The sequence below is a fragment of the Coregonus clupeaformis genome, chromosome 14 (genome assembly GCF_020615455.1).
Source record: "Coregonus clupeaformis isolate EN_2021a chromosome 14, ASM2061545v1, whole genome shotgun sequence".
NCBI lineage: Eukaryota > Metazoa > Chordata > Actinopteri > Salmoniformes > Salmonidae > Coregonus > Coregonus clupeaformis.
Window position 1 is genome coordinate 37,640,152 of NC_059205.1, and position 18,845 is coordinate 37,658,996.

At 42.2% G+C, this 18,845-nt stretch overlaps 1 protein-coding gene across 1 annotated transcript in view; it reads left to right on the forward strand.

Annotated features, from left to right (window-relative positions):
• Positions 1–379: 379 nt before the first annotated feature.
• Positions 380–18,845, forward strand: part of LOC121580939 (cadherin-10-like) — a 32,519-nt gene continuing 14,053 nt past the window's right edge. The window contains exons 1-2 of the mRNA XM_041896154.2: positions 380–472; positions 9,226–9,570. Of these exons, the coding sequence (XP_041752088.2) occupies positions 9,343–9,570 (228 nt within the window). The 5' untranslated portion in view covers positions 380–472; positions 9,226–9,342. The remainder of the gene's footprint in view (positions 473–9,225; positions 9,571–18,845) is intronic.

Here is an 18,845-nt window from a genome sequence, read left to right on the forward strand (position 1 = left end):
ATCTTTGTATCTTTAATTGTTTCAGTGCTTGTGGAATATTAGCTTATTTTCAGATGTTAATCAGCTTTGAAAGGCAGGAGAACAACAGTATCCTGTTAGAATGGCTCAGAGGGAAAATATGTGCCCCTGTTGGAAATAGGTTGGAAAAACCCCTCATAAATATTGGTGATAAATTCGTAATTTTCACCTCAGCCTGTCCCTTTAATCGTGGACCAGCGCGTGACACCCAATCAGAAGCAGCTAAGGTCCGATAACTTCCAGAGGGAGGGATGCTCATCATAAGCGAGAGAAAGAAAGAGAGAGAGAGAGAGAGAGAGAGAGAGAGAGAGAGAGAGAGAGAGAGAGAGAGAGAGAGAGAGAGAGAGAGAGAGAGAGAGAGAGAGAGAGCTCACTTCGCGTTCAGTGTGTCAGTCGCATACAACCGATTCACACAGGCGCACATTGATTGAACTTTCTGCTACGTCAAACCGTGGTAAGTGTCAATGGGTGTTTTATTTAGCTGTGGATGCTGAAATAGCGGTCTTGAAATATTGTCGTTTTGACGGTCTTTTACACTTTAAAGCATTCAATTGTTCGGTAGGCTACGCTTCCTTCAGTTAGTTAAAAATAGCTGATAACTTCAACAAAGTTGCTTTCATTGGGTAATTTAGAGTTAAACTATCTCATAAATTGGTCGTAATTGATCTTATCACGCTACAACCTGATTTCATGTAAATAATGAATGTTTTCTCGAAAATAAAAATGCACTTGCCATGCTTGGAAAAAGCTGCATATTTTCATGTTCCCTGAATAGTCTGTCATGATAAACTCAGACCCCTTAACTTAATTTAACCAGACTTAATGTTATCTATTTTATTTGTATCTTTAGTGGCAGTTATGTCTTTAGTGGTAGTGTTGGTGGCTCAAGGTGTGGGTTCCCGTTTTCATGTCGGGGAATTAAATCAAGGCTCCCTTGTAAAATATAATTGTTTTTTAGATTAAATGGATTATGATGACCATGTTTGTTGAATGGTCATGGAAGGTCTCATGATATAGTAGACTACTGTAGGTTACTGTTTATATTGGCATTGTATTAGTGGTAAAGTACTCATAGCCAACAGTGTAAACTTTTTGTATGTCCTATTAGAAATGCTTGGTGTGTATTGTTTTATTTATTGTTTAGACACTGGCACTCTATTGCTGTGGGCCTGGACATACTCTAATGTAGATGTGGGTGTTACCCTAAATGCAAGTCTAGTCCACCGGTTAGTACAGAGCTGAGGCAAGACTCCTGTAACTTACCATTCTCAGACTGCTACATCCATATGTGCAGTGCATGCCCAAGGAGTTTGTGAATTATAAATTCAAAAAAAAGCCTTTATTTTCCACAGCAATAATTATCATCTATTTAACCCATGAATTCCAGGTGGTTGCTAAAGAGCATTTTTAATGACTGAAAAAAAAAATCATTGTGTTAAAGAAACAATAAGCCTGTTTAAATTTGTCAAATATTTGTAAGTGTTTATTTCGGTAAAACATGACTGATTATTAACATACCTTCTTGAGCATATAGTACTGCATAGCCTACTGTACCAAGACAGGCAATGGGTCAAAAACAATTTCTCTGAATGTTAGAAGCCTGAAATACTGAAATGCTGTTGTAAGAAGCTTGCAATACTATTGGTTGATGATAATTATATTATCTTATAAATGACTGTTGTATGGATGTTGTAAATATACCCAACATTCTGAGTGTCTCCAGTACTATAGAAAGCCCAGCTCTACTCTAGTTTCCCACTACCCACCCAGGTCACTGTGACCTTTGGAACAAACTGCTTTCCACTGATTACTCCAGTAGAAAATTATTGGTTATCCTACTGTCTTAAAGCTAGATTTTTTTTTTTAATAATGTGAACCTTCACTTTAGGGAATTATGATTCATTTCTATGTCCACTATGTGGGGTGTTCCAATTTAGTCTAATTTGGAAAATTCACACATCTCTTTAATTGTGCCCTCATGTGGTCACAGAGGAACATGCACACAGGAATGGATGTTCTTATATGGGTATATTGATCACACAGTTACGTTTTCACACCTATGTGTCTCTTGGAATAGCCCTTTTCTTAACGATCTTCATCTTACATATCTAAAAGTGTTATTGAGAGTGAGTGTGAATAGTAAATGCCATCCACTGTATTCTCAGAAGACCTATTCTTTATTCATATCATCCATCAGCAGTTTTATTTTAACATGACGTAATCCGAGTGCACTCACATTTGTCAAACAGCATAATCAAACAGAATTATATGAGGTCTGTATTCAAATGTGCCTAGAGTTTGTAAATAGTTTTGTATGCTAATTAGCTTGTGTGTTACCTCATTTGACAATGGGCCATTGTCCCGTGTGTTTGTCAAGCTAGCGAGGGGTTGGATTGCATTGACTAGCACAGGTGTGTTATCAGTTTCACAGGAACTTACCTATAAAGGTGTTTGTGATATTTTTATAGCTCAAACTCCTGAAATGTTGGATCACACCATGAATACTGGTCTTTCTGAGAGAACAATGTACTATATCCAAGCCATTGAATAGCATAGGCAGAGCTATAATGAGTTGCAGAATTGTTACATTCAAATTAACAATTACTTTTGACAACAAAATCCGCTCTTCTGTCTGGAATAGAAGTATTAAATTATTTCGAAGACAACTTATGCCCCTTTTCAAACATTTTCATGCACTGTTTGACAGCCATGGCAATTATAGCTTACTTGAGAGGGAGCCTTATTTGCAGTCAGCATGTCTATAACAAGGCCTAATGTTGTCATTGAATCTCTTTGTTTTTTAACACTACTGTACCTGGAATGACAAGGAAAAAATTGTCTAAAATAACAACTTACATTCCCATGATAACATATCAATGGACTGAAAAAACCCACTACTGTACATTTAACACAACAAAAAGACAATAAATAGTCTGCTAAGATCAGTGAAGGCAAGGGAATGGATGTATTATTTTCAGATATGTTGGTGTACTACCAACAATGAAAACAAGCCCATCGATTTGTTGTAGATTGAGAGTTGCAACCTCTAGTACGAGTGTTATTTGCCACAGGCCTTATTTTGTATCATTGAAGGATTGGTTGTAAATGCGAGTTTGGTGTTTGAAATAGAGAGGAGCTCTTTCCCTGTTAAAGCTAATAGATAGTTTATTTCCTCCCAGTGCAGAATCCCCACCCAGAGTCTAACACACACCCTGGTGTTATACCCACACGCAATCTCTTCTTTCCATTATAAATATTAGCTTTATTTGTTTGGTTTGTTCTCAGGCTTTGTCAAGCTTAATTGAAGGTGTAAATACTTCACAGAAAGAGATTTGAAAAGAGGGCATTGATGTAGGAAAGCTAGTTTGAAACAGAATTTCTAATGGCACCAGTCGCTCTATTAGAACGGCAGCTTAGTTTTCAGAAACACTCTTTGTGTCTGCCATTTCAATTATTGAATTTAAGAAGTGTGGAAAAGAATGAGAATTGGTTGGTAAAAATGAAAAGTAACATTTAAATGTTTATTTTGTGCTATAGTTTAACCCTTGTAACCATCAGCTGCATTGTGTTAACTGAGACAATATAGGTATTTGCTCTCCTATTGACCATTTGCAGGACATTTAGCTGTGTATACTGTTAGGCCTAACATCAAGTAGTTTATTGACCAAGCCTGTGGCATAACTCAAGATGGCCAGTGCTTCTTTCACATACATCTTAACCATGATGACACATGTTGACCTCTGGGGGTTATCCAGTGCTTGACCTGCCCTCCTCCCACTGCATTGCTTTCTCCCAGGGGATTCATCTTAATGCTGCTCCCTCTTCGGATGTGTGGGTGTTTACTGTTAACATGGAACAGGGAGTGGAAGGTCAAACATTTTAGACTTGAAATATTGAATATCCATTCGGCCCAACTCCCAGGCAAATTATTCTCTTGCATGAGGACAGTAGGAGTCGGTTGAATATGGACATGGTTTTGGCCATAGAATTAGATTATATTATATCATTATATTTATATGGTTTTGGCAATGGCTAGGAGTGTCGTGATTCCTTTATGGTTCATTATAGAAGCTGGAACACGGCCATAGAACAAGCCTACAGGGCACAGACGTCAATTCAACATCTATTCCACGTTGGTTCAATGTAATTTGAAATATTGAAATGACTTGGAAACAACGTTGATTCAGCCAGTGTGTGCGCAGTGGGAGACTCTCTTATACACACACACACACACACACACACACACACACACACACACACACACACACACACACACACACACACACACACACACACACACACACACACACACACACACACACACACACACACACACACACACACACACACACACACACAAACAGTAGCTCCACCAGACGCTGGCACATTTGCATTGTAATAGAGAGGCAGCCACGTTCCAGTGCCTGGCCACAATGGCAGAGGGAAAGCTCTGACCTGAAGACTCCTGCTGGGTCTTTGCCCAAGCAGACCATAAAGCTGCCGTTCTCACGCTTTCTCCTCCTCCAAGGAGGAACCCCAAACAACCACCCACAACACACAAACACTGGGAGACACTGGGTTACACAGGAAGCCCCATTGACGAAGATGCCATAAATGAAAGACACACACAGGTTAAGAAGGTGTCATCTTCTTTAGTATCCAACACTAAAGCAATGAACCACTACACACGCATGGATGATTGAGGAAACAAAACAGCTTTGCGGGGTCTAAACAACACAAACACACACAAACGTATTTATTTATCTATGTTTGGGCAGAATTTATTTGTCCTCAAAATGCAATCATGTAAGAAGAGTTTCTGTAGGTGCAATGGTGTAGAACTGACATGCATGCCGCAATTCAAAGACTGACGGAAACGGGACCAATACATACAGAATCAGAGGTGGCACAATGTAATGTACGTTGCCTCCAAATCACATCATGCCTCTTTTCTGGTTACGTAATTAAGAGGTCCCATCTGGTATGAGCGTGACAGCGACCGACGCTCCCTGACGGTAATTGTGTTGATGCACATGGCAGTTCCATTCAGGAAAACGCACTCACTCAACATCTATTATATCCTCTTGTTAAGATTAGTGCACACATTTTGCTGGGGAGATTATAGTGGGAGTGGAGAGGGACTGGGACCCTTGTAAGTGATGGGAGATGAGAGGGGGGAGATGGGAGCAGGGATTAGCACCCATGTTGTGTAACAGTCTTCTCTACTCAGAGAATGAGCACTATAATAGTTGAACAAGCTCAAATCAGACTGCTCAATGCAAATGGAGTGTTTTTGTTTTTTTCCCGAAGGGAGGATTGCTATATTGAATAAGATATGTCAGGTTATCATTCATCATTTGATTTGCCTCATTGATTTGTTTTCAATGGTACAAAACAAAGAAACAACAGATGTTACATGAGAGGAGGAAATCTTTATCACTTAGAGCAGACAAGTCAAAGAGTGTTGCAAGCAGAGCCAAGCAAAGTGATAGATAATATGGCATCCTGAAGTCTATAGTCTAGACAGACTCCCCTCCCTAAACAGACAGAACAATAGGCAATTCCCCTGGGGAATGACAGTCAGCTGCTTGGCTGCCTATCGAGTGGTGGCAACCTGATAGCAGGCCCCCTCCTAACATCCACCACCCAAATGCAATTTACCTTCCAGACACCTTTTTTAATAGGTAAGTTGAATACTGTGGAATAGATATAGTTTTTCTGGCCTTGGGTGCTTTTAGTGTGCTTCTATTATATTATATCAGCCTTAGCTGCTGTACCATACCAAATTCATACGCTTTTGTAATACAGTACATATTAAAACTGTTCCAAAGTTAGTCAACAGCTGATAGTTCCACCTCCATGACTTATTCATTAGCAGTCTGCAGACAGTGTGCATGTTTCTGTGACACAGGAACCCATTAGGTGCCTTCATAAGACTGCTCTGCCCTGTTGTTGTAGCAGTTCTTACACCTGTTGACCGCCTACCCCCTCTCCCTCCTCACACACACACAGCCCAGGGCTGACATTCTCCTTTCTTCACCTCTAATTGCTCCTGTGTGACTCATTAGGCCCACTGTGGCTGTGGCTGAGGCGGAGGCAGTGGCTGAGGCAGTCTCATCAGGCTCGCTGTGGTTGATGCTGTCTGCAGGGTAGCAGAACAGGGGGGTCTGAGATGCTGCGTTGGGTTCTCACCACCACCACATGACACAACGCAAATACAGTCTCTGAAATAAATACGATGTGTCATTAATATAATCATTATTCAGCTTAATGTTTAATAATATTGAGCAGCCTTTGGATGGTTTTAATGTGTTATTTTATTAACGTACAGAGGTAGGCTCCAGTGAATCTTAACCACTGGCTTGTTCGTTCGTCTCACACGAATTTCAAGTTGAAATTCAGGCTTCACTACACGGACCCGTCTCTCAGCAGGAGCTGTGAATGAATTAGTAGACATTTTCTAGCAGGAATGGATGGGAAGCTGTATGGCTGTATCCTCTGATATATAGTCGTGGTCAAAAGTTTTGAGAATGACACAAGTATTGGTCTTCACAAAGTTCGCTGCTTCAGTGTTATGAGATATTTTTGTCAGATGTTACTATGGTATACTGAAGTATAATTACAAGCATTCCATAAGTCTCAAAGGCTTTTATTGACAATTACATTAAGTTTATGCAAAGAGTCAATATTTGCAGTGTTGACCCTTCTTTTTCAAGACCTCTGCAATCTGCCCTGGCAGGCTGTCAATTAAATTCTGGGCCACATCCTGACTGATGGCAGCCCATTCTTGCATAATCAATGCTTGAAGTTTGTCATAATTTGTGGGTTTTTGTTTGTCCACCCGCCTCTTGAGGATCGACCACAAGTTCTCAATGGGATTAAGGTCTGGGGAGTTTCCTGGCCATGGACCCAAAATGTCGATGTTATGTTCCCCGAGCCACTTAGTTATCACTTTTGCCTTATGGCAAGGTGCTCCATCATGCTGGAAAAGGCATTGGTCGTCACCAAACTGTTCTTGGATGGTTGGGAGAAGTTGCTCTCGGAGGATGTGTTGGTACCATTCTTTATTCATGGCTGTGTTCTTAGCGCTCACCTTGTCTTCTCCGGACAAGGTGTTTTCCGGATGCCCCAAACAATCGGAAAGGGGATTCATCAGAGAAAATTACTTTACCCCAGTCCTCAGCAGTCCAATCCCTGTACTTTTTGCAGAATATCAGTCTGTCCCTGGGGTTATTCCTAGAGAGAAGTGGCTTCTTTGCTGCCCTTCTTGACACCATGCCATCCTCCAAAAGTATTCGCCTCACTGTGCGTGCAGATGCACTCACACCTACCTGCTTCCATTCCTGAGCAAGCTCTGAACTGGCGGTGCCCCGATTCCGCAGCTGAATCAACTTTAGGAGACGGTCCTGGCGCTTGCTGGACTTTCTTGGGCGCCCTGACGCCTTCTTCACAACAATTGCACCTCTCTCCTTGAAGTTCTTGATGATCCGATAAATGGTTGATTTAGGTGCAATCTTACTAGCAGCAGTATCCTTGCCTGTGAAGCATTTTTGTGCAAAGCAATGATGACGACACGTGTTTCCTTGCAGGTAACCATGGTTAACAGTGGAAGAACAATGATTTCAAGCACCCCCCTCCTTTTAAAGCTTCCAGTCTGTTATTTTAACTCAATCAGCATGACAGAGTGATCTCCAGCCTTGTCCTCGTCAACACTGTCACCTGTGTTAATGAGAGAATCACTGACATGATGGCAGCTGGTCCTTTTGTGGCAGGGCTGAAATGCAGTGGAAATGTTTTTTGGGGATTAAGTTCATTTTCATGGCAAAGAGGGACTTTGCAATTAATTGCAATTCATCTGATCACTCTTCATAACATTCTGGAGTATATGCAAATTGCCATCATCAAAACTGAGGCAGCAGACTTTGTGAAAATTAGTATTTGTGTCATTCTCAAAACTTTTGACCACGACTGTAGTATGTAACAAAACCATTCTACATCCAGGTGACTTCCACCAGCGAGAGACTATCAGGTGATTTAACAGGTCACAAAGCTGAGGGAAATGGCTCCCGGCTGGGCTGGGACTTTGACTAATGTGCTTCACTAGGCTAGCTCCCAGTCCCACTACTCTACTTTGCAGCTTTCTAGGCCTCACTTGCACACTGATATACACAGGGATTAGTCCCCTCAACTGAACATATAGTAAGAACCCCCAGCACACAGTCCCCAGTCCCCTAGCACACAATTACAACCCCCTGTTGTCCTTTCAACCTGACTGATTCTGACTGCAAATCAATACACTTTAGTATCTGTTGGTACCTTATTCAATTAGTCTAATTCATAAAGCAGGCATAATGGCCCTAATGGAGGACAGGTTGAGAGGTCGAATGGCAGCAGTAGAAAAGCAACGACATGATTGCAGGAGTCAATCCGCCCATCTTAATTATGTCTTTTAACTGATTCATGGCCTCTCCATCCACCCCTCTCACCATCAGTGAAGCTGTGTTGACCCTTAGCTTTCTATGCTGATGAGTAGGCACACATGTAATGCCAGCACCGACACTGTAGATCACACGTTGTAGAGGGGGAAACAGAAATGCACTGAGTAGAAAATACATCTGCACTACCCTCCCCTTTCCACTGCAATCACGTTGGCAATTTTCTTGATAAGTAGAAAAGGGGCAGAGGTATGGCTAGACGAGTGAAGCAGCTGATGATTGCTGGAGATGATGTTGGTGGCAGGATGCTTCTGTGTGTGGTTTATATTTCATCTGGTCAGCATGGCATGTTAATAGGCTGCATAACACCAATGCAGATATTGTTCACAGTAGATACAGAAAAGGATATTGCCATAAGTGACATATTGGCTCTGTAAGTGTTCTGTTCTCTAAAATAGAGCAGTTCATGTGGATGTGGACTATTGATTAATGTATTAGTGTTTTAAGTGCAAATCCTTTTTAGCCTTTTCTGGGTTAAAGGCTTATTGAAATCAAAGGCATTCCAGTTTTTTTTCAATTAAGGTTTTCAATACCATTATTCGATTGTCTGTTTGTTTTCATGTATTGTTTGTATTATCTGTATTCAGATCATGATACACCCTACTTTTCAATATGGATGGAAATTGAAGGGGAAAAAACGCAATGCGAAACAAAATGATCGCCTGAGTGAAAATGTGTCCCTATAAATGTTTCTGATCTTCCCCTCTGCAAGGTTTCTACACAGCCATCAAGGAAGAGGACTATGAAGGTGAAGCCCAGCTCCCTTATAGGACGTTAAAACCAGTGCAGATAGAGGATTGGCGTTCTGTGCAAATACAACAGTTCCACCATGAGGACTTGCTTGCTGACCCTGCTATGGGCGTTCTTGTCCCTCTATGTGAACGCCATGTCTATTACCAGAAAGACTATGTTGGAGATGGGAGAGATGGGAGGAGAGGAGGACAGAGATGGAGCAAAGGGAGGGAAGCTACTGAAGCGTTTCAAACGAGGATGGATGTGGAACCAGTTCTTTCTACAGGAGGAGTACACTGGGAGTGATAAACAGTACATTGGCAAGGTATGTCCATTAGCCTCCTTTTGTCTTATTGCTGCAATGCACTTCAGTGTGTGGGGAAAACCCCACTGTCTGCAACTGTTGAATTCCGGCCTTGACACGAAGATGATATGAATATTGAGAAATCTCCCAGAGCATCAAATGTAAATTAGGCTTGGGCGGTATACCGTATATAACGTATACCGGGGTATTTTGAAATACCGACAGTAAGATTTTCAAAACCGTACCAAAAAAGTCAATGTATTTTACAATTATGGGGGGTTGGGGGCCCACTAAAGCTCGGCTGTGGGGGTGTGTGCTACACCACTGCTTATAACTATAAGTTAACGGTAACACTTTATTTGGATAGTACATCTGTAGATGCTCTACAGACTATCAGTAACATTTCAACTAACTAACTAACTAACTAACTAACTAACTATCGACCAACCCTAGCTCTAACCCTTACCCTAACTTTACATGCTTACCAACAGATAGTTTGTTGATGGTCATACTATCTGTAGAGCATCTAGAGATGGAAAATCCAGACTATCCAAATAAACATTGACCAAGTTAACTATCTATGATGTGCCAAATAAATGATCTCCAACTCAGGGCTCCTGCTATGCATTTGGTTTGCTAACTTGCTAGCTAATTGGCTAGCTTGCAAGATCAAGCTTCTTGGTTACAGCAGAGACAATCAATCCCCTCTTGGATCAAGATCCCTGCTGCCTACATTTGTTTTGTGCGTAAAAACAACAACATATTAAAATAGCACCCCTTGTGTGCACTGCCGGTAATACCATATACCCCGGGATGGTACAGGAACGGTATGAAAATCTGGAGACCACCCAACCCTAATGTCAATGTCTCTGGCCAGATAGACTTGAGAGTACAGTGGGGAAAAAAAGTATTTAGTCAGCCACCAATTGTGCAAGTTCTCCCACTTAAAAAGATGAGAGAGGCCTGTAATTTTCATCATAGGTACACGTCAACTATGACAGACAAATTTAGATTTTCTTTCTCCAGAAAATCACATTGTAGGATTTTTTATGAATTTATTTGCAAATTATGGTGGAAAATAAGTATTTGGTCACCTACAAACAAGCAAGATTTCTGGCTCTCACAGACCTGTAACTTCTTATTTAAGAGGCTCCTCTGTCCTCCACTCATTACCTGTATTAATGGCACCTGTTTGAACTTGTTATCAGTATAAAAGACACCTGTCCACAACCTCAAACAGTCACACTCCAAACTCCACTATGGCCAAGACCAAAGAGCTGTCAAAGGACACCAGAAAAAAAATTGTAGACCTGCACCAGGCTGGGAAGACTGAATCTGCAATAGGTAAGCAGCTTGGTTTGAAGAAATCAACTGTGGGAGCAATTATTAGGAAATGGAAGACATACAAGACCACTGATAATCTCCCCCGATCTGGGGCTCCACGCAAGATCTCACCCCGTGGGGTCAAAATGATCACAAGAATGGTGAGCAAAAATCCCAGAACCACACGGGGGGACCTAGTGAATGACCTGCAGAGAGCTGGGACCAAAGTAACAAAGCCTACCATCAGTAACACACTACGCCGCCAGGGACTCAAATCCTGCAGTGCGAGACGTGTCCCCCTGCTTAAGCCTGTACATGTCCAGGCCCATCTGAAGTTTGCTAGAGTGCATTTGGATGATCCAGAAGAGGATTGGGAGAATGTCATATGGTCAGATGAAACCAAAATATAACTTTTTGGTAAAAACTCAACTCGTCGTGTTTGGAGGACAAAGAATGCTGAGTTGCATCCAAAGAACACCATACCTACTGTGAAGCATGGGGGTGGAAACATCATGCTTTGGGGCTGTTTTTCTGCAAAGGGACCAGGACAACTGATCCGTGTAAAGGAAAGAATGAATGGGGCCATGTATCGTGGAGATTTTGAGTGAAAACCTCCTTCCATCAGCAAGGGCATTGAAGATGAAACGTGGCTGGGTCTTTCAGCATGACAATGATTCCAAACACACCGCCGGGCAACGAAGGAGTGGCTTCGTAAGAAGCATTTCAAGGTCCTGGAGTGGCCTAGCCAGTCTCCAGATCTCAACCCCATAGAAAATCTTTGGAGGGAGTTGAAAGTCCGTGTTGCCCAGCGACAGCCCCAAAACATCACTGCTCTAGAGGAGATCTGCATGGAGGAATGGGCCAAAATACCAGCAACAGTGTGTGAAAACCTTGTGAAGACTTACAGAAAACATTTGACCTGTGTCATTGCCAACAAAGGGTATATAACAAAGTATTGAGAAACTTTTGTTATTGACCAAATACTTTTTTTCCACCATAATTTGCAAATAAATTCATAAAAAATCCTACAATGTGATTTTCAGGATTTTTTTCCCTCATTTTGTCTGTCATAGTTGACGTGTACCTATGATGAAAATTACAGGCCTCTCTCATCTTTTTAAGTGGGAGAACTTGCACAATTGGTGGCTGACTTTTTTTCCCCACTGTATATCCCCCCACAAGGATTGGGATTTTCTGATGTACCACAACAGCATGAATTGCCACCATTACCTCAGATCTCAGAGCACAATAGATAGAGCAATGAATCAGAAGTAGCATTGTGGAGTAGCTAGATGTGGAGCTGCCTGCAGTACAGCAGGGGGACTGTTTTAGAAGTCTAGAGATATAATCAATACTGGAGCTACTGAGGACCTGTACCCTGTAGTACCCTGTAACCCTCCAGGCTCTTACAGCGAGACCCTGCTTCACAGAGCAGGGAGAGGATCAAGGATTGAGAGAAAAAAGGGCAAACGAGAAAGAGAGAGAGAGAGGGAGAGAGACGGAGAGAAAGTTATTCTGGAGCCACCACCACCAGTCTTGCATTACGTTACTCTGTCGAGCCCTGGGGAGTGGAGCAACGCTGTGCGGTGGATTATTTTCATATGCCTTGTAGAAAATGATTAACCTTGTCAGGTCCCTCATTTTTTTTCTCCACCAAGCCTGGCTCTGTGCTGCCATGCATATAATGAGATGTTATCTATAACATGTGATGTTGACTGTTCTGTTCTCTCTGATGTGACTGAACAGCCTTGTTGTGTGTTAGATGTTTAGGCAAAGACGGCGTGTGAGTCACCATAAAAATTCACCTTTATAATAAAGCATTCCATGCATCATCGCATTTGCAGACTTATGTAAGATAGCTTACTATTACTAATGTGATGAGTCAATTGGATAGTCATAATTTAGGCTAATAATATAACTAAATCACTGTTCGCAAAAAAGACAATTCAATGCAGCGCGTAGTGGAGTAGGCCTAGGCTACATTTGCATTCGGAAAGTATTCAGACCCCTTGACTTTTTCCACATTGTTACTTTACAACCTTATTCTAAAATTGATTAAATACACATTTTTCCTTATCAATCTACGCACAATACCGTATAATGACAAAGCAAAAACAGGTTTTTAGAATAAAAAAACAAACAGAAATACCTTATTTACATAAGTATTCAGTATTCGAAATTGAGCTCAGGTGCATCCTGTTTCCATTGATCATCCTTGATATGTTTCTACAACTTGATTGGAGTCCACCTGTGGTAAATTCAATTGATTGGACATGATTTGGAAAGGCACACACCTGTCTAATAAAGGTCCCACAGTTGACAGTGCATGTCAGAGCAAAAACCAAGACTTGAGGTTGAAGGAATTGTCCGTAGAGCTCCGAGACAGGATTGTGTAGAGGCACAGATCTGGAGAAGGGTACCAAAAAATGTCTGAAGCATTGAAGGTCCCCAAGAACACAGTGGCCTCCATCATTCTTAAATGGATGAAGTTTGGAACCACCAAGACTCTTCCTAGAGCTGGCCGCCCGGCCAAACTGAGCAATCGGAGGAGAAGGGCCTTGGTCAGGGAGGTGACTAAGAACCCGATGGTCACTCTGACAGAGCTCCAGAGTTTCTCTGTGGAAATGGGAGAACCTTCCAGAAGGACAACCATCTCTGCAGTACTCCACCAATCAGACCTTTATGGTAGAGGGACCAGACGGAAGCCACTCCTCAGTAAAAGACACATGACAGGAGTTTGCCAAAAGGCACCTAAAGAACTCTCAGACCATGAGAAACAAAATTGTCTGGTCTGATGAATCCAAGATTGAACTCTTTGGCCTGAATGCCAAGCATCACGTCTGGAGGAAACCTGGCGCCATCCCTACGGTGAAACATGGTGGTGGCAGCATCATGCTGTGAGGATGTTTTTCAGTGGCAGGGACTGGGCAACTAGTCAGGATCGAGGGAAAGATCAATGGAGCAAAGTACAGAGAGATCCTTGATGAAAACCTGCTCCAGAGCGCTCAGGACCTCAGACTGGGGTGAAGGTTCACCTTCCAACAGGACAACGATCCTAAGCACACAGCCAAGACAACACAGGAGTGGCTTCGGGACAAGTCTCTGAACGTCCATGAGTGGCCCAGCCAGAGCCCGGACTTGAGCACGATCGAACATCTCTGGAGAGACCTGAAATAGCTGTGCAGCGACGCTCCCCATTCAACCTGACAGAGCTTGAGAGGATCTGCAGAGAAGAATGGGAGAAACTCCCCAAATACAGGTTTGCCAAACTTGTAGCGTCATACCCAAGAAAACTCAAGGCTGTAATCGCTGCCAAAGGTGCTTATAATAATAATAATAATAATATGCCATTTAGCAGACGCTTTTATCCAAAGCGACTTACAGTCATGCGTGCATACATTTTTGTGTATGGGTGGTCCCGGGAATCGAACCCACTACCTTGGCGTTACAAGCGCCGTGCTCTACCAGCTGAGCTACAGAGGACCTGAGCTGAGCAACAAAGTACTGAGTAAAGGATCTGAATGCTTATGTAAATGTGATATTTAAGTTTTGTATTTGTTATATATTAGCAAACATTTCTAAAAACCTGTTTTTGCTTTGTCATTATGGGGTATTGTGTGTAGATTGATTTAATCCATTTTAGAATAAGGCTGTAACGTAACAAAATGTGGATAAAGTCAAGGGGTCTGAATACAGTCCGAATGCACTGTATATCAGAGACCTTGGTGTCAGCATTGACTCTCTATCAAAATAAAGGTTAAATAAAATGTATATGACTGGAGACGTTAGCAGAATCTTTTTAATTACAGGGTAGCCTATATTCTGCTGAAACTGACAAACAGATTAATAAGAACGACGTTGTCTGCAACTATCTAGTAGGCCTACAGAAAGGGGAGACACAAATAAAAGATGACGTCCATCTAACCTGGAGGAGGAAATTATTGTCCAAGAACAAACTTTGAAATGGCACTGATCCAATGATAAAGACAGTGAATAAGCGCACTCACCGGGGATATGGCCAATGCTCCACTGGTGCCAATAAGATAGGCTACTGTTCACTCAATTAAGTTGATAATTTTGATAACTAAATGACAGATTAGAGTATGTTCATGGTTTTCTCTTTACAGCAATAGCCATTTGCTTTACAAACTATGTTTTCCTACGATTGTACTTTTAAAATGTTGCGATATGCCTGGCTGGGCCTCTCTTTCACTGATATTCACAACTCAACAATCATCTACTGTATTTGGTATTTGCCAGCCCTTCCAATAGGCTTATGCTATTGAAAACAAATTGACAGTTTATATTTTAAAAAAATGAAAATAATGATCCTCTGATCTTCCAAATCATGCTTTCTGGTGTAGTAGCCTATTTTGAATGATTGGATTTATTTCTGTATAGACAAGAGTAGGCTAATTAGGATATATCATTTTGCCATAGAAGCCATATTTTTTGGGGGGGATAGGTCAGCTTTAATATTGCAGATAGATTGTGGTTTCTATCAATGTAATTGTCTGCATAATTTCCAATCCCCCATATATAGATGTTTATAAATATTATATTAAAATATTTTCTTTTAAAATATATTTTCCTTCATTATTATTTCCCCCTAACATTAAAAACCCTCCCCTAATTAGAGTAAACTAATTAAATATATTTTCCTTCTTTAATATTTTCCCCTAACCCTACCACCCCTCCCCGAATTGGAGTCATCTAATGGACAACAATACTTAGGCTTCCACTTCCAGTTTATATATACTACATACATTTCACATTATATTTTACACTAGTTATCTTTTGTTTGTTTTTAGTCCAAGCCTTCAGCTACCCTCAACCCCTCCCTTCTGTCTCTGAAGACCATCCAGTTTTGATTTCTAGCTGCCATATACAGTGGGGGAAAAAGTATTTAGTCAGCCACCAATTGTGCAAGTGCTCCCACTTAAAAAGATGAGAGAGGCCTGTAATTTTCATCATAGGTACACGTCAACTATGACAGACAAATTGAGAAAAAAAATCCAGAAAATCACATTGTAGGATTTTTAATGAATTTATTTGCAAATTATGGTGGAAAATAAGTATTTGGTCACCTACAAACAAGCAAGATTTCTGGCTCTCACAGACCTGTAACTTCTTCTTTAAGAGGCTCCTCTGTCCTCCACTCGTTACCTGTATTAATGGCACCTGTTTGAACTTGTTATCAGTATAAAAGACACCTGTCCACAACCTCAAACAGTCACACTCCAAACTCCACTATGGCCAAGACCAAAGAGCTGTCAAAGGACACCAGAAAAAAAATTGTAGACCTGCACCAGGCTGGGAAGACTGAATCTGCAATAGGTAAGCAGCTTGGTTTGAAGAAATCAACTGTGGGAGCAATTATTAGGAAATGGAAGACATACAAGACCACTGATAATCTCCCTCGATCTGGGGCTCCACGCAAGATCTCACCCCGTGGGGTCAAAATGATCACAAGAATGGTGAGCAAAAATCCCAGAACCACACGGGGGGACCTAGTGAATGACCTGCAGAGAGCTGGGACCAAAGTAACAAAGCCTACCATCAGTAACACACTACGCCGCCAGGGACTCAAATCCTGCAGTGCAAGACGTGTCCCCCTGCTTAAGCCTGTACATGTCCAGGCCCGTCTGAAGTTTGCTAGAGTGCATTTGGATGATCCAGAAGAGGATTGGGAGAATGTCATATGGTGAGATGAAACCAAAATAGAACTTTTTGGTAAAAACTCAACTCGTCGTGTTTGGAGGACAAAGAATGCTGAGTTTCATCCAAAGAACACCATACCTACTGTGAAGCATGGGGGTGGAAACATCATGCTTTGGGGCTGTTTTTCTGCAAAGGGACCAGGACGACTGATCCGTGTAAAGGAAAGAATGAATGGGGCCATGTATCGTGAGATTTTGAGTGAAAACCTCCTTCCATCAGCAAGGGCATTGAAGATGAAACGTAGCTGGGTCTTTCAGCATGACAATGATCCCAAACACACCGCCCGGGCAATGAAGGAGTGGCTTCGTAAGAAGCATTTCAAGGTCCTGGAGTGGCCTAGCCAGTCTCCAGATCTCAACCCCATAGAAAATCTTTGGAGGGAGTTGAAAGTCTGTGTTGCCCAGCAACAGCCCCAAAACATCACTGCTCTAGAGGAGATCTGCATGGAGGAATGGGCCAAAATACCAGCAACAGTGTGTGAAAACCTTGTGAAGACTTACAGAAAACATTTGACCTGTGTCATTGCCAACAAAGGGTATATAACAAAGTATTGAGAAACTTTTGTTATTGACCAAATACTTTTTTTCCACCATAATTTGCAAATAAATTCAATTGGATTCAGGTCTGGGGAACGGGCGGGCCAGTCCATAGCATCAATGCCTTCCTCTTGCAGGAACTTCTGACACACTACAGACACATGAGGTCTAGCATTGTCTTGCATTAGGAGGAACCCAGGGCCAACCGCACCAGCATATGGTCTCACAGGGGGTCTGAGGATCTCATCTCGGAACCTAATGGCAGTCAGGCTACCTCTGGCGAGCACATGGAGGGCTGTGCGGCCCCCCAAAGAAATGCCACCCCACACCATGACTGACCCACCGCCAAACCGGTCATGCTGGAGGATGTTGCAGGCAGCAGAACGTTCTCCACAGCGTCTCCAGACTCTGTCACGTCTGTCACGTTGCTCAGTGTGAACCTGCTTTCATCTGTGAAGAGCACAGGGCGCCAGTGGTGAATTTGCCAATCTTGGTGTTCTCTGGCAAATGCCAAACGTCCTGCACGTGGGGGTTGCACGTGGGGGTTGTGCTTACAGCCCAACACTGTGGGCTGTAAGCACAACCCCCACCTGTGGACGTCGGGCCCTCATAACACCCTCATGGAGTCTGTTTCTGACCGTTTGAGCAGACACATGCACATTTGTGGCCTGCTGGAGGTCATTTTGTAGGGCTCTGGCAGTGCTCCTCCTGCTCCTCCTTGCACAAAGGCGGAGGTAGCGGTCCTGCTGCTGGGTTGTTGCCCTCCTACGGCCTCCTCCACGTCTCCTGATGTACTGGCCTGTCTCCTGGTAGCGCCTCCATGCTCTGGACACTACGCTGACAGACACAGCAAACCTTCTTGCCACAGCTCGCATTGATGTGCCATCCTGGATGAGCTGCACTACCTGAGCCACTTGTGTGGGTTGTAGACTCTATCTCATGCTACCACTAGAGTGAAAGCACTGCCAGCATTCAAAAGTGACCAAAACATCAGCCAGGAAGCATAGGAACTGAGAAGTGGTCTGTGGTCACCACCTGCAAAACCCGTCCTTTATTGGGGGTGTCTTGCTAATTGCCTATAATTTCCACCTGTTGTCTATTCCATTTGCACAACAGCATGTGAAATGTATTGTCAATCAGTGTTGCTTCCTAAGTGGACAGTTTGATTTCACAGAAGTGTGATTGACTTGGAGTTACATTGTGTTGTTTAAGTGTTCCCTTTATTTTTTTTAGCAGTGTACATGATTCCATATGTGTCATTTCATAGTTTTGATGTCTTCACTATTATTCTACAATGTAAAAAATAGTAAAAATAAAGAAAAACCCTTGAATGAGTAGGTGTGTCCAAACTTTTGACTGGTAGTGTATAACATTATATTGGTTGCAAGAATTTTGTATAATCATTTTAATTGAAAAACTCTGTTTTGAATCCGGCGTCGTTTTATGGATCAGTTCATAAACCATGTGCCATGGAATCAGTACATCGCAAATCTCTTCCCAACTACGTTGCAACCTGTATGGTGCAGCTGTAAATGTTTTGGTCCTTAAATGAAACTGGTATACTTTTTTATTCATCACAATTTTCTTTAGCGAATTTTGGTCTTTCAGTTTGGCAATTGAATTAAATTTACATTAGGAGAGACTTAGCTTCCATTAGCCTTATGGAACGCCGCCTATGTGCTTAGGTGTACCACCAACATCAACACATCACGGTTG